The sequence below is a fragment of the Pinus tabuliformis genome, chromosome 5_2, assembly GCF_031772625.1.
Source record: "Pinus tabuliformis cultivar Carrire ecotype Pingquan chromosome 5_2, CPIR1, whole genome shotgun sequence".
Classification (NCBI taxonomy): domain Eukaryota; kingdom Viridiplantae; phylum Streptophyta; class Pinopsida; order Pinales; family Pinaceae; genus Pinus; species Pinus tabuliformis.
In genome coordinates this window covers 585,745,065-585,771,257 of record NC_142306.1, presented here as the reverse complement: position 1 = coordinate 585,771,257, position 26,193 = coordinate 585,745,065, and the positions used below count along the sequence as shown (strand labels likewise).

Here is a 26,193-nt window from a genome sequence, read left to right as displayed (position 1 = left end):
TAGAAATTTTATATTAAAAAAATTATAGTTCAATTATGGTAAGTTTCTTATTAAAAAATATAAGTGTTTTTTTAAATATCCTAGAGAAGAATGAGATTTATATTTTAAAAAATATAAAGATTTAAAACTTATATTTTCATTTTTTTAACTTTTTAGATGATAGCAATTATCATAGCATTAGGTCCACGGCAAAAAAGAGGATCAGTCCATTAGAAGGGTTTTTTTCTGTCTATATAAAGGATAATCTTTATGCACACTTATTGTCAAATAAATTTGATATGATAGGAATAGTGATTAAACAATAAATTCAGTGGTGTGTGGAGACCACTTCAAATTTACTAACATAAATTCAATAGTATGTGGAGATCACTTCAAATTTACTTTTAATATCCTGTGTCTTATTCTTTACCTTGAAATTCAGATTTGCAATTTTGTTATTTATGTTATAAGATTTTACTTAGGTTTTTCACTTTGCAATTTTAATAAATTTGATAATTTTGTCTTTCATTATTTTTGGATCTTTATAAGAGAAAATAACAAAGAGTATCTTTATAAGAGAAAGATATAATGATTTATTTTTTTTAAATTTCGAATATAATGATCATTTAATTTAATTTTTTTTTTAATTTAAAAAGAAAAAATAAACAATATGTTAATCATAAATGTATACTCTCGAATTTTTTCCATATTGAATATTAAATAGATGAATTTTTTTTTGTACCGAATCAAATTTGAACTCAAATTCGAATTCGAATTTGATAACTATAGGCTAAAGCCTATTTTATGTGTTCATTATATGCATTCTCTTTGATCAATTCCAATAGCTCCTTCTTCTTAACATATTTGAGTTTGTTGTAATTTGTTTAGCTCCTAGATATTGATTTTTTTTCATTTGTTTGCGTTATGGAGATTAGTGTATATTTAGCATCGCTTCGATTTTTTTTTTTTTTTTTTTTTTTAACCAAGTCGGATACTTTTATATTATAAAACAAACAGCACTACATAGTTCTATTACATCCGGGAAATTTGTCTGAAGGGTGAGGATCAAAAGTGGGTACGCAGACCCATATTCCTCCTTGCTTCTTTGATTTAAACAAAAACTAAAACAAAGACGACTATATTGTCTAACAAAAGAGCCTCCTATCCAACAGTATTTGCAATGCATTCCTTATGGGAAGTGCTGGGTGACTGAATCGTCCAGATTCCGGACGCTTGCCTTGGTTGATGCTTCTGCTTGGTAGCTTTGGGTGAGAGAGTGTATATGTTCCATGGCTGCCTCCAAATGGCTGCAGCGCTCCTGCAGTGCTTCAATCTCGTTCTTTCTTTTGTCCAATTTTTTTCTCTTAGAATTCCTATCAGAGTGATAGTCATCTTGCAGCTCTTTCAGCTGCTTGGTCAGGCTGTTAATCATTATGGTATGAACTTTACACATTGTGCACTCCTTATTATTGAAAAGATTATCAAGGAGGATGCTAGGTTGGCCTTTCTCGGCAGGAGGACGGTGTTGATCGGCCATTCTTTCACGCAGAGGGACGGGACAGTGAGGGGCTATGAACGAGATTGAAAAGAGAGCGAAGGAGAATATGCTGGAGTGATGAATACAGGAGCTGGATGAGATGAAGAGGGGGGCGATGGACTGCTGAAATCGAAGGGAGAAGTGCGATAATCTCAGAGGGCCGGGGGAGATCTTCAGGGATATGTCTGAGTCACTGCAACACTGCATAAACAGAGAGATTAGCGAGTGAAAACCAGCAAGGAGAGTAGCTAAGTTTACCAAGAGCGCCTTGAGAGTCTCTTCTTCCTGGAGAGAAATGAATTCTTCCACGGTACGCCTTCTGTTGCCGGAGTCGAGCTGCGGACAGGAGAATTGATCTGTGTTATTGCTTGAAGCCCCACTGCCATATATAATGATCTGAAGGAGCCACATTTGCTTGGATCCGCACCTAGAGGTTCTATTCTTGGGAGGAGGGTGGTCAACTGATTTGATAAGGCTGCAGGCTTGGCTTGTGCGGAGAGGTAAATCACAATCCCAGACCCTGAAAGAGACTGCGCTGGTCAGGTGGAGAATCCCGAAGGGATATGGTTCAATGATCGAGTTCAGATATTGAGGACGCTTAGGATTTCGATAGTACCTAGTAGTACAGGAGGGGATGCTGGGCCTAAAGCGAGGAAGAATATACCTGAGGTGGCTGCGGTTTTTGGAGGGGTTATCGGGGGAAGCCCGCTTAGGGAATATCTTTCCTGTATATTCTGTCATTCTCCTTAACTTCACATATTTGCCTGCTTGAAGCCTTTTTTGCTTGATTGTCTGCCTCCTCATTGTTTGTTCTGAGAATGTGTTTGAATGTGACATTGCCGAGGGGCCTGATATTTCCCATAATCCTAGCTCTGATGTTGTTTAAAGCTGTTTGTTTGAATTCCTTCCCTGTGGTCAAGGCTGCAATGATGATTGCAGAATCTCCTAGAATTAGTAGATTTCTCAGACCGTAGCTCTTGGCAATGGAGGTCCCAAGCAGAAGGCTATAGGCCTCCGCCCTGTTATTTGTCATGTTGCCCAAACCCCATTCGAAAGTGACTATGGTCTTCCCCTGACAATCTTTGATTACTCCCCCTGCTCCCGCTTGACCTGGGTTGTTCTTTGAGGCCCCATCAAAGTGAAGAGTAGGGCGATTTGGCTATGGATCCAGCTTTTGACTTCCTCTTTAGTTCCTCTTAATTTCCAGTCCATGTTCCTCCTCACTGTATTCCCTTTCTTCTGATGTCCTCTCCCTAATTTGAACTTGCTGATCCACTCTTTGACTCTTGTGTCCGATTGTTCCCCTTCTTCCCTGTAGTTGCCATTTGCCTCAATGGTCTCGGTAATTAGAGCAATCGTTTTGGCGAGGACGCTGGAGATGCTTGGTTGTTTACCCTTGAAGATATACTTATTTCTGGCCAACCAAATTTGCCAGCAGAGGTTAGCGGGGATGCTTCTCCATATCCTTTTGACTAGACCTTTACATTTGCCAGAGTCCGGGAGATTATTTCCCCATTGCTTCTGAAGGGTAGTGATCTGACTGGGGAGGGCATTGATGCTCAGGGGTTCAGTGATAATTTTCCAGCAAGCTTTAGCAAAGGGGCAGTCAATGAAGAGATGGTTTATGCTTTCTTCTGCATTCTTACACATATAGCAAATTGAAGGGCCTTGAATGCCTTTCTTCCTAAGGTTCTCAACTGTGAGAATTTTACAGTGCATAAGGGTCCAATTAAAGAGCCTTACCTTTGGAATACACTCGGTTCTCCAAACAGCCCTCTGGAGAGGCCAATTGTTGATTGTTGAGGCGTTTTGCAGAACTTTGTAGCCTTCTCTTACCATGTATTTGCTCCCACTAGGGTTCCAGACAAAGTTGTCTTCCTCCATTCTGTTGGTAGGGGCAGAACCAATTAGAGACATCTTGAGCTCTTCCCAAAGGAACTTCAGGTCGTCTGGGAGGGGGAGAGGTCTCCAGCCAGACCAAAGGTCCTGATCCCAGAGGGAAATGTCATGAAGAGTTTTGATCTTTGCCTCTGTCATCCACCGTTGTAGAGGCCTGAAGTCGATGCGAGCTGCCCTTGGTTCCGAGCCCATTATCTTGTCCTCCCATATGTTGATATCCTTGCCATTCCCCGGGGCTTTTGAAATGTTTGAAGTAAAGTAGGGAAGTGTCTTTTTGATCAATTTCCAGCATCGCTTCGATTTTTTATTAGCCAATAACAAGGGATTATCCTGTGAATTTAGTTGAGCCTTTATATTTGTGGGTGGTCTTGAAATGTAAGTGTTTTGGTTGTATTTTGTGTTAAAATGTTTTTTGCTACAAATAACGTAATGTGAATAGTTGTCCATGAGACTAATGTAACACTATTTTGTTCTTAATCAGGTTTATTATCCAAACATAAATTCTAATGGTAGCATTTGTTTGGATATCCTCAAGGAACAATGGAGTGCATTTTAGAACATTAAGAGGCAACCTATTTTGGAAGGTTATAAAATCTGTCAATTTAGTATAATGTAAGTGACCTTCTAACTTTGAATGACATTTTGTTTACTAATTTCTATCTTCAATGATTTTTTTATATATCATGATTCTTCTCAAATTTATGCCTTACGGCATTTCCTTTGCAACATTTGGTGCAATTGCTAGATTTTTATCCTTCTAAGTGAGTAATAAGAGGCAACCTATTTTGGAAGGTTATAAAATCTGTCAATTTAGCATAATGTAAGTGACCTTCTAACTTTGAATGATATTTTATTTACTAATTTCTATCTTCAATGATTTTTTTATATATCATGATTCTTCTCAAATTTATTCCTTACCGCATTTCCATTGCAAAATTTGGTGCAATTGCTAGTTTTTTATCCTTCTAAGTGAGTAATAAATTGAGGATTACGCTTCTAATTTATAATTAATACATATATTTTTATTGTGTAAAAATGTATATGTTTTTAACTTTTGTTTATTAGGATGGTTATGTTTGTTTTGGAATAAGATTTCTAGAATTTTAATTTTGTTTATCAATAATTATTAAGTGAATGTTAGAGATTTAATTTCTAGGGAATGTTTTAGAGTATTCCTAATAATATACACAAATCAAGGGTTGAGTTTTACTAGTTATGACTTTTTGTCTTTTTAATTAAATTAATTAATTAAAAAAAGAACATATAAGTATCATATGAAATCACTTATGGTTTTTCTAGTTATGCTTTTTTGTCCTTTTAATTAAATTAATTAATAAAAAAAACATAGAAGTATCATATGAAGTCACTTATGATTTTTATGTGCATGTGATATTTATAAGTCATGGTATTGCAACAAAGCTTATTTACAGATTGATAATATCCATGATAGAATAAAAGTAAATTAAAAGATCATGTTTCATGTATTTTCAAATGTATATATATTTAACTTATATATTAATTCTCTTTATATTTATTATTAATAGTAATAATTTAAAATAAAGTTATAATTTAGTTAGTTTCTAAGATTTCTTTAATTTTAACGTTGTGAATTGTATGTTATTAGTTAGATTTTTGATTGACGACTATCAGTAACATCCCCACTTAATTTAGATGAATACGCTAGTTTAAACTACTATAAATTTATAATAAGTTGAACTAATTTAAGCTACGTCAGCAGCTGAATTTTCTGGTAGTTATTATATCACCTAAAGTATATGTAATTGTAAGTAAAATCTAGTTTTTGACCTATCAAAGTTGCTCAAAGTCAAAAATTTATTGAAATTATAAATTTGAACTATAAGCTATGAATCTGCCCAATCCTAAGCAAATTTAATAAATCATTAAAAATATATTTTAAATAATAAATTTTTTTTTTTTATAAAAAATTATATAACTGTATTGTTTAAAGAAAAAAACAGAAAAATACCAAAATATATAGTTAAACTAAACCTCAATAACAATGAGTTAACCTGTTTTCTGTTAATGCTAAGCTTAGTTTGTACTTAAACCTGTAGATAAAACTTACCCATAACGTACGTTGATAAAACATTATTAAACAGGTATGTCTGCAAACCGAACACTATACTCCGTGCCTAGCAGGGACTAAAAATAATGGAGAATTTTATGATCCAATTAAGTAATTTTTTGGTAGATGGATTTTCAACATAGCAACTAACCACAGAACTCATGCAATTATGGCATTATAAAACATGCATAGCGAATTTAATAACGAACGTATATCATGTCGATGTATCTTACGTGCTAGCTGAGCCATGGGCTTTGGATCGCTTTTTTTAAAACTTCAGTTGTGGTAAACGTTGTTTACAAGATAACAAATCCTACTTTAATACAGGGAAGCAGAGTAACATGTCAAGACACATTAATGGTCTACAACAAATCTATCAGACATCGTTGTACATGGAACATAACATGGAAATGCTTAGATTGCTTGGCTGTGGTCCGTCTGTGGTCCGTCCTCGTAGATAGGCTGAGTTTGCCACGATCAGCTTACATTAAATTTTTAAGGAAAATTGTGATTTTCTTATTATCAGTTTAGATTTATTTTAAATACTCATTGGGATTCAAAATTTTTCAGCTTATTTTTTTTTTTATGATTTATATTATTTAAATACTTTGTATAGTTATTTAAATTTTTTATTTTTAGATTTTTCATAATTTTTATATTGGTTAATATGAATAGAATTTCAAAATTAAATTTCAATTCAATTTTGATAACTGACTGATAATATTACACATCATACTAAGCTCTGGTAAAATGGAGTCGTCTAACGAGGCAGAGGAATTGGCCGGACGATAAAAAATAGCTAGAGTTTGGGCAAAAAAAGTTCAATTTTTTTTTTAGAAGCAGTGTTTGAATCGTGTTTTTGATGGTAGAAATGGATTCAGCACCATCAAAAACGCCTAAGACACCTAAAATTTTGAAGTTTAACCACTATAACTTGGATTTACAAAAATCCTCGCCAGATTTTCTCTAAATATGACTAGAAATTCCATAACTTTCCGAACAACTCCTCTGCCCCATTAAACTAAAAAGTGGTAAAATAAGCCCCTCATTAAACTAGACAGTGATAAAATAAGTCTCTCCACTCAATTAAAAAAAACTCTATCTGAACCTAACAATTTTGATTTTTGCAATCGCTGTAGCTTCGGTTCTCACAGAGATGGAACTTTGGAGCCTTGGCTTATTATTTAACTTTATATTAATTAAAAAAAAATCTTTCCACCTTGCAGGGAGAAATATGGACTTATATGAAGCATTTTCTGTTAGGCCAAACATAATGAGATGCATCCGAAGTGAAACTGGTCCATCAATGATCAAAAGCATCCGCGCAACATCAAATTAAGTGTTCACACCTAATCTTCAACGGTTGGGTAAACAGGAACGTGAATAGTCATCAAGAAGATGAACTGATCCGTCCATTTTATGTATATAAACAATAGTTGTCTAATGAAATAATCAGTCAGTTTTCTACTGCCCATTTTGGAGTTACCCTGGCCTGACATGGTATCAGAGCACAGGTCCCAGATTCCTTGTAACTCCCATCTCTGTTCTGAGCGCTCCTCTGTTCTGAGCGCTCCTCTGTCCTGAGCGTTGCTCAGTCTTGAGCACTGCTCTGTTCTGAGCGCTGCATCCGTCCAGAGTGTTATTAATTCTCTGCGCATCATTGATTGTCTGCGCCTCATTGATTCTCTGCGTATCCGTTTTACTGCCTCTCCACACCGTATACCTTGCTGCCATTGCGCACAGTTATCTTTTGACATTCATAACCTTTACAAAAATCCATCAGGAAGTTTAACAATTTACGATATTCCCCGCAGCAATCTTGAATCGTTAAAACTTACAGCTGATTCCTGAAGGCAATTTCGAGTTCCTCGTGACCGAATCATATCATTCCCACGGCATTTGCCTCTTCCAGCCTTTCGAGCTCGCTCATATTAGGGGGAATTAGCGCCATATACACAAACGGATTGGCTTTCCCTCCACATCCGAAGCGCTTAACCATATGCTGCGTCACCAACATTCTGAGAGCCTTGCATTACGTTGAATCCCACTGCCTCTCTGGTTAATACTTCCTTGCTCCACAAATCGCCCGACTCAGAGCTTCTTTTGAAAGCTTCCTGAACAACTTCAATCTCTGCAACCGCCTCTCGATTACCGTTCAATTCTCGACAGCCTGAGAAGCTTGATTTCCCTGAGCGTCCTCCTCGCATCGGTCTGGTTCTCGAATGCATTGATGATCTTCTTAATGGCAATTTTCTCGTTGGTCTCTGCGTTTCTGGCCGAGCAAACAATTCCATAGGCGCCCTTCCCAATAGGTTTGATGGGAATATACTTGGTGTCTAACTCGAATGTGTTGCGCCACATCGAATAGTAGTGTTTCCCCTCCACAAAAACTCCGTTAGGCGGATTCACCCTGGTGGCCATCCTTCCGAATCAGAAACAAATAATCGAAAATTTCAAATTGCAGACCGAGCAGATGGATCGATACTCGACGTGCATATGCCTAAAACGGGAGCCGAGGGTCTAATTACTCGATGTGTGTGTCGAGTATAAGGGCTGTGCACGGGAGGATGCTGCAGTAGCAGCAGCAACAGGGCAATGAAGGTGGACTCGCTCATCTTAAATGTGGGTAGAGCTCCATTATCAGAGGCTATTGTGCTAGCACAAGGCATGGTCCTCCTGATGGATTGAAGTCGCTCTGTAATCTGTGAGTCCCTTAAGTTTGAGAATGCCGATATATGACAAGAGAGATGATTTTAACTTCAGTATGGCGGTTCTGGTATAATGTTGTGCTGTTGATTTTAACTTCAATATATATTTATGATGGCGGTTTTGGTATAGCGTTGAGCAGTTTGTTGACTTCATGATATTACACAGTTTAAATAATTCAAAGCGTTTGTATATCATTCAAAATATTGCGGTGTTTCCAGAATGTCTTATATACCAAAGCATTTGTAGTATTGATATATTGAAGTGATATATTAATAGAATGAAGTAATATATTGAAGTGATCCATTACGCATTTTTCAAAACATAGTAGTATTGCAGTGATATGTACAATGAAATGCTGATGCTTTTAGCAAAATATTAGAGGGATTTGAAGGCTGTAACGTAAGGATTTTTTTTTTTTAGCAGAAGTAATTTTTTACAGAATGCATTCAATCATCTCTATGGTCGGAATAGTTCTCACTGGCAAGGAGAACTATTTTGAATGGTCTCGGATGGTAAAACACACCCTCATCTACAATGAGTTGTCGAAAGGAGTGTGTGTCGGAGAAGAAGACAAAGACCCTGTGCAGCCCACATCAGATAAAGAACTTGTCATTTGGTAAAACAAGAACAGCAAAGCCCATGCATTGATCGCAACATCTGTAAATGAAGAAGTAAGTCATCATATTTCATCCTATTCCACTACCTTTGAAGCTTTACAAAAGCTGAAATAACTCTATGATTCACATTCTGCACTTGAAGTTGTTCAGCTCATGATTAAACTCTTCACTCTTGAACTGAAAAATAATGATCCTCTTGCTCTTGCATCTGAAATAAAGTCTATAATGCATGATATTAAATCCACTAAGGTTGAGCTGGATATCTCTCTTATTGCCTTTCTCAAAGCACTCTATCCTACCTACTCCAATTATCTTGAGTCATTACAAGCAAATGGAAATCTTAAAGATATAACCTTTGACTCTCTTGTGAAAAAGTTTGCTGAAAGAGAGAAAGCCTTTGGAAAGAAGACAGTCCCTGAATCTTCTAAAGAGACTGTTTGCCTTGCTCATAAAGAAAAGCATCATGCACAAGATTCTACAAGAGGAAGAGGTGGACGAAGAGGAAGAGGAAGATACTTCAGAGGCAGAGGGGGCAGACATTCTCAAGGAGAAAAGGCAGATTTGCATTGCATTCGCTGCAAACGAAATGGATCACATGATGCTTCTACATGCAAGCTACCATGGGACAAAATTGAGCAGAGAAGAAACCAGCAGAAAGGTAAAACTGATGACACAGACAAAGGTAAAGCACCTGAATCCGCTCACTATATTGAGACACAATGTAACATTGGAGTAAATGAAGATTTGTTTAATGCTTCACTTGCTTCTTCGAAAAATGATTGGTTGCTTGATTCAGGAGCAACCTGTCATATGACTCATAGGAAAGATTTTTTTGAAGATTTCACTGATAATGTTGATGGAGCAGTATACTTTGCAGATCAGTCAAAAATCAAGCCATCAGGGCTTGGCACAATCAGGCTTAAACTGCCTGGTCTTCCAGACTTTCTTCTGGATCATGTTCTATATCTCCCACAGCTCAAGAGAAACTTGCTATCCTTGGTCCACATCCGCCAGCAAGGTCACTCCATTCATATGTTTGATGGAAAGCTTGAGGTAAGAAAGACATCTGACCACTCACTTGTCATGAGGGGAATAGAAGAAGAAAGACTTCTTAAACTGCAAGGAACCTCTGCTCATGCACAACATTTCTCATATATTTCTCATCATGAAGAAGGTACACTTCCATCAAGTTTATTATGGCATGCTAGATTTGGACATTTAAACTATGACAGTCTCCGCTTATTAAAGAAAAATGGTGTTGTTGGTTTGCCTACAATTCCTAGAAAACATAAGCAATGTGATGCTTGCATTCTAGGAAAGCATAGCAAACAGTCTTTTCATGATTCACATTCAAGAGCACATAGGAAGCTTGAACTCATTCATTCAGATTTATGTGGTCCAATGCCTGTTCCTTCTGCAAATGGAAATAAATATATCATGACATTTATTGATGATTACACCAGAATGTGTTGGGTTTATTCATTGAAGAACAAATCTGATGCTTTTCAAACATTCAAGAATTTTCATAAGTGGATTGAAAATGATGCACAATCTCATATTGGGTCTATTCGCACTGATAATGGAAAAGAATATACATCAAATGAATTTGAAAACTATCTTCGCCAACATGGGATCAAACATCAAACAACTGTACCTTATAATCCCCAACAGAATGGTGTAGCAGAAAGAATGAATAGAACAATTTTGAATATGGTACGATCCATGCTTTTCTTCAAAAATGTAAAGATAATGTTTTGGGCTGATGCTGTTCTATGTGCTGCATATATAAAGAATAGATGTCCATCTAGTGCTATAAGAAACAAGACTCCTTATGAATTGTGGTATGGACATGTTCCTTCGGTAAAACATCTCAGGATTTTTGGTTCCACCTGTTATGCTTTAATACCAAAGGTACATAGAAACAAACTTGGTGCTAGAAGTCGTAAGTGTATCTTCCTGGGGTATTCAAACACCTCTAAATCATACCGTCTCTATGATGAAGTAAATAAAAAGTTTGTTGTATCTAGAGATGTCATTTTTCTTGAATCATCCAAATCTGACAGTGTTGTTGAGCGGCAACTTGATCGCTTGGATAGATTCACAAAAACGAAATCATTTCAAGAGTTTGATAATCAGATTCCACATCTTGAAGGGGGGATTCCTATACTAGATCAACATGTGGAATCTTCTTCTGAAGAATAATCTCCCTTGCATGAAACTCCAACACCGGATGATCCTTTAAGTGATGTAATTGATAGAATTGGGAGACTCAATCTTGATTTAGTCCCAACTCAATCAACAGAGCAGCCTGGACCATCTCAGAAAGGTCCCCCAAAGTGGCTGACAAAGACACTTGAAAGTGTTCATCCTAATGAAATTGGAAAAACAGGAATCAGAAATACAAACCGACAAGATGGAGGTGATGTAGATAACTCTTATTCACCTGTTGATATGGATGTTACTTATGATTGTGAATTGAACTTGTCTACAGATTTTGAACCAACTTCCTTCAAAGAAGCTGCTTCTCATGATGAATGGAAAGAAGCGATGCAGAAGGAGTATGATGCCCTCATAAAGAATGCCACTTGGAAGCTGGTTGATCCTCCATTTGGAACCAAACCAATTGGCTGCAAGTGGGTCTACAAGAACAAGTACAAAGCTGATGGCTCACTTGACAAGCACAAACCTAGGCTTGTGGCAAAAGGTTTTGCACAGAAGGAAGGGGTCGATTATGAGGAAACTTTTGCCCCCACAACAAAATGGGCCACCATCCGGACACTCTTGGCACTAGCTGCTCAGAACGGTTGGAAAGTCCATCAAATGGATGTAAAAACTGCATTCTTGAATGGAGATCTAAAAGAAAATGTTTTTATGTCCCAGCCTGAAGGATTTTCTGTGAAAGGACATGAACATAAAGTATGAAAACTTGTGAAGTCCTTGTATGGCCTCAAACAAGCACCACGAGCCTGGTATGAAAAACTAACTGAGCATCTTCTGAAACTCAACTTCAAACATTTTGATCTTGATGATGCAACTTTATTTGTCAAGAAAGTTGGCAAAACAGTTGTATATCTTGTGGTATATGTAGATGATATTTTAATGACAGGGAACAATGAAAGCTATATTGCATCCATAAAGAAAGAATTAGGAAAAAGTTTTGAAATGACTGATTTGGGCTATGTTCATTATTATCTTGGCATTGAAGTAACCCAACATCCAAAATCCATATTTCTTTCTCAGAAGAAATACATTGGAGATCCGTTAAACAGATTTGGCATGACAAAGTGCAATCCTTTTTCTACTCCAATGGAACAAAACTTGAAGCTCACATCTATTGAAGGAAAGGAATTTGAGGATGCAACAAAGTATAGACAGCTTGTAGGAAGTCTCATCTACCTCATTACTACCAGACCAGACATTTCATTTGCTGTTGGAATCCTCTCCAGGTTTATGCAAAAGCCTTGTGAGGGACATTGGTCTGCTGCAAAAAGAGTTCTAAGGTACTTGAAGGGAACTTAAGACCTTGGAATCAAGTATACACAGGTGGACGACTTCAGCTTGATTTGATACTCTGATTCAGACTTCGATGGAGACAAAGAAACTGGGGTATCTACTTCAGGATATGCTATGAGTCTTGGATCAGGAGCTGTCTCCTGGAGATCACGCAAACAATCAGTTCCAGCAGATTCCACAACAGAAGCAGAATACGTGGCAGCAGCTGAAGCAACGAAAGAAATTGTGTGGCTTAGGAAAATTCTTGAAGATTTGCAAGTAAAACAAGTACAATCAACTCCACTCATGATTGATAACACCTCTGCAATAAAGTTGGCCAAGAACCCAAAGTTCCATGATCGTACTAAGCACATCAATACTAAATATCATCTGATCCGACATCATGTTGAGGCCAAAACAATCCATCTCCGTCATTGTTCCACAAATGAGCAAATTGTAGACATCTTCACCAAAGCGCTTGGAAGAGAAAAACTTGAAAGATTCAGAACGATGCTTGGGCTCACCAACATCCCTTCAGATTAAGGGGGGGAATGTTCACACCTAATCTTCAACGGTTGGGTAAACAGGAACGTGAACAGTCATCAAGAAGATGAACTGATCCGTCCATTTTATGTATATAAACAATAGTTGTCTAATGAAATAATCAGTCAGTTTTCCACTGCCCATTTTGGAGTTACCCTGGCCTGACATTAAGCACTTCTGATTGAGAAAAAACAGACTCATTGATTGAGCCAATAGTTACAGATTACAAATGGTACTTTAGTCTATCTGATAAAACATGACTCGTTGATTGAACCCATAGTTACAGATTACAAATGGTACTTTAGTCTATCTGATAAAACATATTTACTGATGGTGATTTAGTCCAACTGCAGAAGAACTGTATCACATGCCGTCTTAACAATATAGGGAGTATACCACAATGCCAGGTTTTGTACAGAAATTGTGTAACTCCGTTGCATTTGAATTGAAGAAACTGTCAATGCCCAAATAATATCTTGCAGGTTGTATTCAGTCATAAACAAACAAAGCCCCACCTCCAGCTTCAATTCCTCAAGAGTTAAGGATGAAGCCCGGTTTCAACTGAATAAGGGAATTAATGCTTATTTTCAGAGGTCAGAGTAGAGCACTACGTACCATCAATGAATGTAATTGGACAGCTTGCAGTGGGCAATGGCTCCTTGAACGGCGTTCTGCACGTCCATCAGTGTGCTGTTACTACTGTAGTGGTTAGGATGTTTCCACTGGATGTCAGAAGGTGATTGTTTCCAATTACCCAGATGCTTGTAAACCATGTTCAAGTTACCAGAGAAATATGAGAATGAGATCTGCTTCTCACTTCTATCTGAACGCTGACAACTGCGATTTTTCGTTCCGTTTCTAACTCCGAGTTTCTCCAGATCATCACACCTAGATTTGTCATTACCTCTCTGTGACATCTTAACATAAAGGTGCTTTATCTTCTTCACATACTTCTTAACAGTCCCTTTGGCTCTCTTCTTTTTTCTGTTCATATTTTTGCATGTCTTTCCTTGTCCGTCATCAGAATCCTCTGATTTCTTCTGGAACGCAATGTCGTCAGCTCTCTTGGCACCCTTATAATTATGCTCCATAGGTACTTCCACGACCTTTAATTTCCCAGTGAACAGTCTATTCTTCTTGGGCAGAAAAGAGTCCATACCAACACCAGCACCTGAAGGAAACTTCAAATTCATGCCAAGTTTACCCAACTTTTGGAACCCATGAAAAGATATCTTCAACTTGGTCGCAGTTTTGACGAACTTGGGGAACTGGTTTTTGATTCCAGCAGGTACGTTACTAGATGACTGCATAGGGGAAACATCCTTAATTCCAACATCATATTCACGAGATGTAAGAACTGGCTTGAGGGGAAGCACCCGGCGTTGGTAAAATAAGTCCTCTGCAGAAGAAATGGGTAGGTTAGGGTTTGAGAGATTGGTGTTAGAAATAGAGAAGTCGAACTCAAATTCATCATCACTAATTTCCTCATATTCACGAGATGTAAGAATTGGCTGGAGAGGAAGCAGCTTGCCTCGGTAAAACATGTTGTCTGCAGGAGAAATGCAGACAATTGGGTTTGGAGGTTTGGCGTTTGAAATAGGGAACTGTTGGGTATTTTTACATGGGGAAAATACCAAAAACCAAATAAACAAACACACAGAGGCAAGCTCTGTTTCTACCCTTTCAGGATCTTTTGTGCAGAAGAAGACTTGAAAAAAAATTCACTGGGAGACAGAGTATTTCACCACCATAAAAACATTATGTTCATTAAAACCTGATACAAAGATTTACCACTGTAAAATCCTTTTTTTTATATTCACTGGTGTGAAAAACAACTTACTGCTGTAATAAAAGGATTTACATAAGTTTACTGCTGTAAAAGAAATTTACACAGAGTTACAAAAATCGCTCCACCATTTCCTTTCTGCACTGCTGTGCAAAACCACACATGGTTTTTGCTATTCCAAAAATTACATCACCTGGTTCTACTCATTTTACACACTGCTGTGTGTTTTTCTTTTTACTGCACCATCAATCTTTTTACGCTGCTGTGAACTCCCTCTGTCTCCTCCCATGTGCGATACATGTAAATAAAAGTCAACACACTCAAAACATAAAATTATTACATACGACCTTTTTTTAATACATGCCGTATAAAAAAAATATATAAAAAACATATATTATACGTGCCCATACTTATATTAAAAGCATCTACCTAAAAACTACGAACAACACATAAATTCATTAAATTCTTTCATACGGCGGTCAACCCATAAGTCTTTTACTCCACGCATGAGTTTTAATTTGATGTAGGCCCGTGTGCAGGTTTAATCAATCAACGGCTGAAAGGAGTGGAGCAGATCGAACGGCGAAAATGATATCGGAAGGCCAACAAGTGCTGAACATTAACCCCCGAGATTCTTACGTTGCGTTACGTCAGGGGTCAACCACGTGTCAGCTCCATATTTTCTCGGAGCTCCTTGCCGGATTATTCCTTCTGCCTGAAATCAACCCGAGAGCTTTCCGGCGAGGTTTATTGACCGGTTTCTGGCAGCTGCGTTGAAATTAGATTTCAACACTCCCCTTTAATTTCAACAGCTGGGCATTCGGTCATACCCAGACACTTTCTCAAAAATTCAAAGCTTTTCTGATCCAATGGCTTTGTCAAGATGTCTGCTACCTGTTCCTGAGTCCTGCAATGTTCTAGGACAATTTCTCCATTGTTCACCAATTCTCTGATGTAGTGAAACCTGGTATCAATGTGTTTCGTTCTCTTATGAAACACTGAATTCTTTGACAATGCAATAGCTGAGCTATTGTCACAAAAGATCACTGTCGCTTTTGCCTGCTCTTGGCCTAAGCTTCTCAACATTCTTCTCATCCACACTGCTTGACATGCTGCTGCTGTAGCTGCCACATATTCAGCCTCTGCTGTAGACAATGCTACAATGGACTGCTTCTTAGAAGCCCATGAAATGGCTCCTGAACCTATATTAAAAACATAACCGGAAGTGCTCTTCCGATCATCTACACTTCCAGCCCAATCGCTGTCTGTGTATCCAACCAAATTTGAATGTTCTGAGGCATGATATAAAATTCCAAACATTTTGGTGCCTTTAACATACCTCAAAATTCTCTTTGCTGCCTGCCAATGTGCCTCCTTTGGCCTCTCCATGAATCTGGAAATCAAACTAACAGCATACATTAAATCAGGCCTAGTAGCTGTTAAGTACATGAGGCTGCCTACAATACTCTTGTACAAACTAGGATCAAAATCCTTGCTGCTGTCCTCTCTGCTGAGCTTTAATCCCATTACTGTGGGAGTGATGGCTGCCTTGCACTCTTGCATGTTAAATCTGCCCAAAACTTGATTTACATATCTTGCTTGAGATATAAAAATTCCTTTTTCATTTTGATCTACTTCTATGCCTAAGAAGTATCTCAAGAAACCCATGTCAGTCATTTCAAATTCATCCTTCATGACTGATTTAAAATTCTCAATGAGCTGATCATCATTACCTGTGAAAATCACATCATCAACATATAAGACAACAATTAAAACCTTACCATCCTTTTCCTTGATGTAGACTGTGGGTTCTCCTTCACATTTGTCAAATTCATTATCCAATAGATATGAATCTATCCTACTGTACAATGCTCTTGGTGCTTGCTTCAGCCCATAAAGAGCTTTCTTCAATTTGCACACTTTGTGCTCTTCACCTTTCTTCTCATAGCCGAGACGCTGTTCAACATAAACCTCTTCCATTAACACTCCATTTAGGAATGCTGATTTCACATCCATTTGGTAGACTTTCCATTTGTTTTGTGCAGCTATGGACAGCACTGCTCTCACGGTTTCCATTCTTGCAACCGGGGCGAAAGTCTCCTCATAATCTCTCCCATACTGCTGCTTGTAGCCTTTGGCAACCAGCCTTGCCTTGTGCCTTTCAATCTTGCCTTCAACATTGCTCTTGGTCTTGTAGACCCATTTCACACCAATGACTTCTTTGCCTTTTGGTAACTCAACCAAATCCCATGTTTTGTTTCTCTCTATGGCATTCATTTCTTCATCCATAGCTTCTATCCATTTCCTATCTTTAATAGCTTCTTCAAAATGAATAGGATCATCAACCTGACAATACAAGGCAAATAAGGAATTCATTCCTTCATCATAAATGTCACTTAGATTTCTAAACTTCTTACCTCGTTCACTTGGTGTGCAAGTGCTTGAAGATGCACTTGAATTTCCTCCTTGTGGTGTGCTTGGAGAAGCACTCTCATTGATCCTCAATGGTGTACCTTGCTGTCCTTGTGTTGGCGCTGCTGTTTGGGGATGCATTTTAGCCACCTCCTCTTCATCTTCATCATGAGACAAACAGTTCTTGACATTCACAGTTTTCTCTATGCTTCCATCCCAAGCTTCCTCTTCAATGAATTGAATATCCCTGCTTACAAAGAACTTCTTGGTAGATGGGATGTACAGCCTGTAGGCTTTGGATTCCTCACTGTATCCAATGAAGATGCATTTCTCCCCTTTGCTGTCCAACTTCCTCCTTAGCTGATCTGGAATGTGTGCATAGGCCACACATCCAAAAACTCTTATGTGGGTGACTCCTTGCTTTCTCCCACTCCATGCCTCTTCCGGCACTTTGTTCATGACTGCTTTTGTAGGACACCTGTTCAAAATATACACTGCACAATTTACAGCTTCATCCCAATACTCATTTGGCAAATGCTTTGCCTTCAACATGCTCCTTGCCATCTCCATGATGGTTCTGTTCTTCCTTTCAGCAACTCCATTTTGCTGCGGAGTGTACCGAGTTGTGAACTGTTTATGTATTCCATTTTCTCTACAATACTTAAGGAATTCATTGGAGATATACTCACCTCCTCTATCAGTTCTCAAAACTTTTATATGCAGCCCGCTTTGGTTTTCAACAAATTCTTTGAAGTTTTGGAATTTCTCAAACACTTCACTCTTGTTTTTGAGGAAATATATCCAAGTCTTTCTTGTAAAATCATCAATGAATGTCAAGAAATATAGGCTGCCAGCTAACGATGGAGCTTGCATTGGTCCACACAAATCTGAGTGGATAATCTCTAAGGATGTCTTTGCCCTTATGCTTTTCCCTGATGGAAAACTTTCTCTATGTTGTTTGCCCAATATACAACCTTCACAAAGGCTGTCCGGCTTCTCTATCAATGGTAATCCCTTTACCATTCCTTTTCTGCTCAACAAATTCAGACCTCCAAAATTTAGATGCCCGAATCTCAAGTGCCATAACCAGTTCTCATCCTTTGGCACGCTTTGGAAGGCCTCTTGGGTGACTGCTGCAATTTCATTTTTGTTTTTCAAATCTGCCCTTATCCTGAGAGGGAACATCCTGTTCCTTGTCATCTTCACTTCAGCAATGCATCTTTTGCTGGGTGGTATGTCCATGATGGTGCACACATCATTTACAAAGTAAACATTGTAACCCTTTTGGATAAGCTGTCTAACACTCAATAGGTTACATCTTATTCCGGGGACATAGTATACATCTGCTATGGTTTTCTTTTCTCCTTGTTTTGTAAATATTTTTATCTCCCCTTTTCCCATAACAGACACTTTACTATCAGTTCCTAGTGTAACCTCTGATTTCAAATTCTGATTTAAGGCTGAGAAGAGGGCAATGTTTCCTGTCATATGGTTGCTGCAACCTGAGTCTAAAAACCATATGTCTTCACTATGTGTTTCAGCCATGTTACAAGCTAACAGGACATTATTTTGACTGCTGTTTTCTCTTGTAACATTTGCATTTTGTCTACTACTCATATCATGCTGTTTCTTTCTACAATCACTTGCATAATGTCCATACTTTTTGCAATAATAGCATTGAACATTAGATTTATCATACCTTTGTCCTTGAGCATGATGTTGTCCTCCTTGTTGGCTGCTGCCTTGACCTTGGTTCTGATTTGGATTGCTGCCTCTTCCTTGTGCATTTGCTGGGCTGTTCCTTCCACCTCTGTTCTGGCTTCTGCCTCTTCCTCTCTTGTTTCCTCTGCCTTGACCTCTTCCTCTTCCAAAGGACATCTGGGTCTTGAAGGCTTGCTCAAGAGATGAGTTTTCATTCCTACTCAACCTCTGCTCATGTGTTATCAGTGATGCATGTAGCTCATCAACTGAATAACTTGAGAGATCCTTTGTCTCTTCGATGGTGGTGACTATGGCATCAAACCTTGAGGGTAAGACCCTCAATATTTTCTCCACAATCCTTCTGTCTTCAATGGTTTCTCCATGAGTTCTCATTTGTGTGATTACACCAATCACATGAGTGAAGAATGAGTCAATGTTATCTGACTCCTTTATGCACAAATTCTCAAAATCCTTTCTCAGCATTTGTAGCTTTGCTGTCTTCACTCTTTCCATGCCTTGATAGGCTGTCTTGAGGGTTTGCCATGCTTCATTTGCTGTCTTAGCTGCTGCTAACCTTGGAAACACACTCTGGTCTACTGCTAGATACAACAACATACGGGCTTTCGAATCCTTCTTCCTATTGCTCTTCAACTGATCTCTCTCTCCCTGAGTTAGTGCATTGAACTCAGTTTCATCTGCTGGTTCTTCAAAACCTTCCTCAACTATTTCCCATAAGTCTTGAGAGGCAAATAGGGCTGTCATGGTTATTGCCCAGTAGTCATAGTTTTTCCCATTAAACTGTGGGAGCTGGGTGTTAAACAAACCCATACCAGTGCTTGTGCTGGCCATTCCTTGACTGTGTATTTAAAACAAATCACTGCTTCTTCAGCAACACAAAAAAAACTTTTGAAATACCTGAATCCTTTGATGTCTGAGTCTTCTGTCTGCCTGAGAAGTTTTGCTGCAGCTACAAACCTTCTCCCTTCAGCTTCTTTGTCACCTTCAAAGAGCCTAAACCTGGCTCTGATACCACTGTTGGGTATTTTTAATGGGGAAAATACCAAAAACCAAATATTCAAACACACAGAGGCAATGCTCTGTTTCTTTTGCTCCAGGATCTTTTGTGCACACAGAAGACTTAAACAAAAATCACAGAGAGACAGAGGATTTCACCATAAAATATTTCTATTCATTAAAACAAAAAAAAAATTCACTGTGTCTCCATATGAGAATTTACACTGCTGGAAAAATTCCCATTAACATTTACTGCTGTAAAACCTCCATTCACATTTACTGGTGTAAAACAATTTTACATACTGCTGTAAAAGCAAAACTTACACAAGCTTACAAAATTCGCTCCACCATTTTCTTTATGCACAGCAGTGCGAGAAAATATAGGAAGAACAGAGTGGTAATGTTTTGAGGGGCATTTTGGTAAAACACAGGTGTAAGAAAAACCATGTGTGGTTTTTGCACAGCAGTGCATAAAGAAAATGGTGGAGCGAATTTTGTAAGCCTGTGTAAGTTTTGCTTTTACAGCAGTATGTAAAATTGTTTTACACCAGTAAATGTGAATGGAGGTTTTACAGCAGTAAATGTTAATGGGAATTTTTCCAGCAGTGTAAATTCTCATATGGAGACACAGTGAATTTTTTTTTTGTTTTAATGAATAGAAATATTTTATGGTGAAATCCTCTGTCTCTCTGTGATTTTTTTTTAAGTCTTCTGTGTGCACAAAAGATCCTGGAGCAAAAGAAACAGAGCATTGCCTCTGTGTGTTTGAATATTTGGTTTTTGGTATTTTCCCCATTAAAAATACCCAACAGAACTCAAATTCATCTTCACGAATATTCTCATATTCACGAAATGTAAAAATTGGCTGGAGGGGAAGCAGCTTGCCTTGGTAAAACAAGTTCTCTGCAGGAGAGATGCACAGATTAGGGTTTGGGGGAATGGCATTAGAAACAGAGAAGTCGAACTCAAATTCATTTTCACTAACATCCTCATAATCACGAGATGTAAAAATCGGCTGGAGTGGAAGCAACTTACCTCGGTAAAACAAGTTCTCTGCAGGAGAAATGCACAGATTTGGGTTTGGGGGATTGGCGTTAAAAATAGGGAAGCCGAACTCGAATTCAATTTCGCTAATGTCCTTATTGGAGATTGAACTGGACATGGGGATGTTGTATGTCGGACAAATGGGAGAGGAAATTATATCAATGTCGAAGTATTGGCTATTGTCTACATAGGTAGAACACTCATGATGATCGGCTTGGCTATCATCTGAATAAGAAGCTTCTAAGCTATCCCGAAGGTACTTACATGTACAGTAATACTCCATTGGATTTGGATTGGAGCCTCGATAAACTCTTGACACTACTTTACTGAAGGCGGTCTAGACTTATAAAGGCTCTAAGGAGTGATGAATTTATGAAAGAAGGTTATGCAGTTTATGTGGAGAGGGCAAGGTTATGCAGTTTATAAGGGTACGTAATGCATTCATTCAGTGTGCGTTTATAGATAAATTCAAGTATCCTCATTCATTTGAGCATTGACTACATCGATTACTTCGTGGTTACTGAGATTTGGGATCCGGTCCACGTTGTGCAGTTCCATGCAAAAGTGGGTTTTTCGGGGTTCACGTGCAACCGGTTTTCCGAATCTGTTTCAAAGAAATTGGGGCGGTTATGATGAGGTGGCCACAAACTTAATACTACTTCAAACATAACGGATATAACATATTAGTTTAAAGGGGTTAGTAAATGGTAACGTTATTTGCAAATTTTAATACGGTTTGTTCGTTTATTTTTATAAATTATATTTTTATCAGGTTCATTTTCTCATGTTTGATTATATTTTTATCAGGTTCATTTTCTCATGTTGATTGGTGTAATTAGGTTTTGTTTTGTTTTGTTTTTTTTTTTTTCTTTTCTTTTTTTTTGGTCATATTTCATTTCCAAGGCCAGTACTAATTAAGCTACAAGTTCTTTTTGTTTTATTTTATTTATGAGATTAAAGTAATAATTTTTTAAACTTAGTTATAGAAATGTGAAAAGGGAAATTTAGCAAAAGTATATAGGATAAATATAAAGGGAGTCGTCTAACGAGGCTAAAGAATTCCCTGGACAGCTAAAAGTGGTTGGAATCTGGGCAAAAAAAATTCAAAAAATCTCGTAGAGGGAGTGCTTGAATCATGTTTTTGATGATGGAAATGGATTCAACACCATCAAAAATGTCTAGGACACCTAAAATTTGGAAGTTTAACAACTATAACTTAGATTTACAAAAATCCTTGCCGGATTTTCTCTAAATATAACTGGAATTTCCATAATTTTCCAGGCAATTTAGACTAAGCGAATATAAAGAATGTTTATTTTACAAATTGAGAATAAAGATGGATATAAACCAAAAACAATTATTTATCATCAAAATGAAAAAAGAAAGGAGCTCAATTCAAAATTTTCCAAAATTTAATTTGCTCACTACAAATTACTTACACAAAATGATACAAAAACAAAGGATAATAAAAATTTGTCAAAATGGACCCCAACAAAAATTAAGGGAGGTTAGAGTTCCTAAAAGCTGATTTTCTTTTCTTGTGCAGTATTTCCAACAGAAAGGTACATGATTTTTTCTTTAACACTTCTAAAAAGGATGGAGAAGAGGGGACATTATCATCTTCCTTATCTTTCTCCATTCTTACAAGTGATTCTTATTCTTTAGTACCTAAGCCTTATCTTGAGAAGTTTATAAAGAACCTGCATTAAGAATTGCATCAACTTTCTTTTGAAGAAAATGTATTCCTCTTCTACTTCCTTCTAAAATTGTGAACTCCAAATTTACTATTAGAGCTAGATTTCTAAAATTGTGAGTTCCAAATTTAATATTAGAACTAAATTTATACACCCTTGAAACTTCATTTTTTCTTTTTCTTAAAAATAGCTTAAAACCTTGTTCATTATCATAGGAATAATTAGATTATCAAAATAAAAAAACTTTACTCATAACTTTTAATTATAAATTTAATAATAATATTTAATAATAACCGAAAACTTATTTCTTTATAACTCATAAATACTTTTAATTATAAATTTAATAATAATGTTTTATAGTAAGTGGAAACTTATTTTTTTATAACTCATAAATAAATTACTATAAATGATTAAAATTAATTTAAACCTAATAACACAATTACACAAATAAATCTTAAAATACACCATTAAAAATAAATCTTAAATTATACCAACATAAATAAAATCGACATTTGTTTAATTATTATCAACATCATTGATGTATAAAATAAATAAATATTAACCGAGTAAAGGTGTGTATTGATAGGGTGTAGTTTCTCAATTAATGTAAGCACAGGTAAAGTAAGCTCCCGCTAGAAGTCTCTGTGGTTTCCCAATAAAATAAATAAATATTTAACTGAGAAAAGGTGTGTATTGATAGGGTGTAATTTCTCAATTAAGGTAAACATAGGTAAAGTAAGCTCCGGCTAGAAGTATCTGTAGTGCTCCGATGCAAAAGAAAAATAGAAGGCATGTGCAAATCGAAATATGTGGAAAATGGTGGTAACAGGTGCCTCTTGTCTCGAAGCAATAGACTACCCAATCACGCTGTTGTTAACTAACAACCTCCATAAGGTTACATTGATTCCTGTGACATAAAAATAAGAGTTAAATCCACATAATTATTAAGGGTTACAGTTACATTGATTCTTGTGACATAAAGATAAAGAGTTAAAGTCCACATAATTATTAATATTTTATATTTACTGGTAAGCATATTTAAAAATAGAGAAGCCATTAGGTATGAGTACGAAGGTATACTATAAAACTCGTGAGCAGGTTATCAAATCTCATCGTTTATCTTCAAATCCTATTTAATGAAAAGTAGAACAATTGAGGTAGCATAATTAAAAATAGAGGCAGCATTAGGTAGGAGTACGAAGGTCTGTTATAAAACTCGTGAGCATGTTATCGGATTTCATCGTTAAGCTTTAAATTTTATTAAATTTATTTAATAAAAAGTAGAATAATTTTAAATTTAATAAAAGTAGAATAATTTAGAAATAAAATATTAAATTAAAATAAATAATTTGTTTTTTAAATCTAATAAACCAATATTTGATCTCAGTGAAAGTTATTACAGTAAAACTTTATTAATATTTAAAATCGAAAAAAATAACCATATTAATCTATCCCACTCTTAATAAGAATACTGCAACGATTATCCATACTATTAAGTCTTGGTGCAATGCTACCATTCATGGCCTTTCAATACTTTAACCATATTTCTCATTGACAAGAATTGCTCGGAAGACTTTTATTTCTTCACCATTTAATTAGCATTCTTGAAAACATAAGAGTGGTCGAAGTATACTTTTGGAAAAGTATTTTTACTCTATTTTAATCAACGTTCGTCGTTGCAGTGAGTTAACAGCTAAAATCAATGGATGAATGCATTCATATTTACTATGACTTTAAAAAGATCTATGAAGTTTAAAATTAATATGAAGTTTAAAATTAATAGTTGGTATGACCGAAAAAAATATATGGAATTTAAAATTTTGAGTGATTTAAAATAAATATTTTATAATCAAAGTTAATTTTTTATCGCAATAAATTTGAATTAAATATATAATAAAAAGTATTAAATATTAAATAACTTAATTAAATATAACAAAATAAATAATAATTTCATAAGTATATTTATTACATAAAAAAATGTATTTATGTAATGAGCTATGAAGATGAGAAGAGGGAAATGGTTGAGGGTAGAAAGGGGGGAGAGTGGTGAGAGCCGACCAAAAGAGGCAAAATGCATCAAAGAGGAGGGAGAGGAGGTGATAAGAGAAGGAATATGGGTGAGTATAGAAAGTAGAAGGTTGAGGAGAGGAGAGGGAGCTGGTTAGATTACGAAAGGTGAGTATGAGATGGTGGGGGAGGAGTAGAGGGGGAGGAGGTGAGAATAGGTAAAGGGTAGATGTATAAGGGAGGGGAAGTGGTAGGAATAAAGAGTAAGATGAAGGAACAGGGGAGGGTGAGATAGAATGAAGGGTATGTTAGAGAGGAGAGGAGGTGAGGGTGAGGCTAAGGAAATGGGGATGTCATAGGATATAGAGGGCGGAGAGGAAATGGGGATGTCATAGGATATAGAGGGAGGAGATGAGGGGTAGAGAATGTAAAGGGGATAAATTGTTCGGGATAGAATGTCAATGAAGAGGGAAGGTGGATGGGTATCGGTATGGGTAGCAAAGAGGTGAGGGATGAGAAGAGAGAATATATGTGAGAGAAGGAGAGGTCACCATGAAGAGGTGGTGATTGACAGTTAAAGGTGGAGGAGGTGAGAAGAGCCAAAGTGTGGATGAGTAGGGAAGGGGTATAGATATCACTAAGATATAGGTGAGACAAAGTTGGGAGATATATGAGACTAGGAGAGGTGGACCGTAAGCGAAAAAATGGGAGGAGGTGAGAAAAGGTACTTAGTGGCAACAACATCAACAAAACAAGGAAAGTGATATTCTTAAGAGGTCATGTGTGGTTGTTTGAGGGATCCTCTTTGACCCTAAATGGCTAGAAGGTTCCTTTATGGTTTAACATTTAGGTTTCCTCCCCTAGCTATGTCTAAGGACCCAAGAATCATACCCATGCTAACTATCCCCATTAAGAGATTAAGGATACCTTTGAAAGGTTTGTTGTTGTGGGTCAACATGCTGTTGATGCCATGTATTCGTATAAAATTTATTTTTCACATTCTTGTCAAACTCACCTTTTGAATAGTTAGTGAGAAAAGAGTGTGCATATTCCTCTTCATTCAATTTTTGCGGTGGGAGTAACAAACTTAGCCTATGTGTTTGATGATTTGGTTGCCTTGTATTTATATATGGAGTGAAAAACCTGGTGGTTTGGGCTACAAATAATTTGAAACCTCCATTTCTCTTAATTCCTCATAATAATTCTTTTTTTGACAATACTTTTTTATAGTTTACACAAATCCATCATCAATGAAACCATACACACATATAGACTCAACTATGCATACTCAAATCTATAAATTTTTAAATGATAAATTAATCTATTTTTGCATTAACCTATATTTGAATCGTGAAACACACTTCTTTTTTTTCTTCTCTATAACGTTTAATCATCTTAACCATTTTTTAAATAAGTTATACTTTTCACCAGCGCATATTAACATCTACAACCTAAAAATAAAATACAAAAACTATTTGATAATATTAATGTTCTCATACCTTGCATTAATAAAGGGCCTTGTAATTTCAAGGATATAGAAACTACAAAATTATAAATTATAAATTTTGAAAAATTAGCCCCACACTAGAACAATGTATTCTCTACAATTATGCAATATTTTTCAAGAAAATTCCATCATTATGATACTCAACACTTGAAATAATGAATTTATA

General features: G+C 36.7%; 1 protein-coding gene across 1 annotated transcript; it reads right to left on the bottom strand.

The window, feature by feature from the left end:
- Positions 1 to 2,602: 2,602 nt before the first annotated feature.
- On the bottom strand, positions 2,603 to 3,607 carry LOC149160349 (uncharacterized). The gene has a single exon (XM_089434595.1). It carries the CDS (start codon positions 3,605 to 3,607, stop codon positions 2,603 to 2,605), a length of 1,005 nt encoding a protein of 334 aa, XP_089290721.1.
- Positions 3,608 to 26,193: the final 22,586 nt, after the last annotated feature.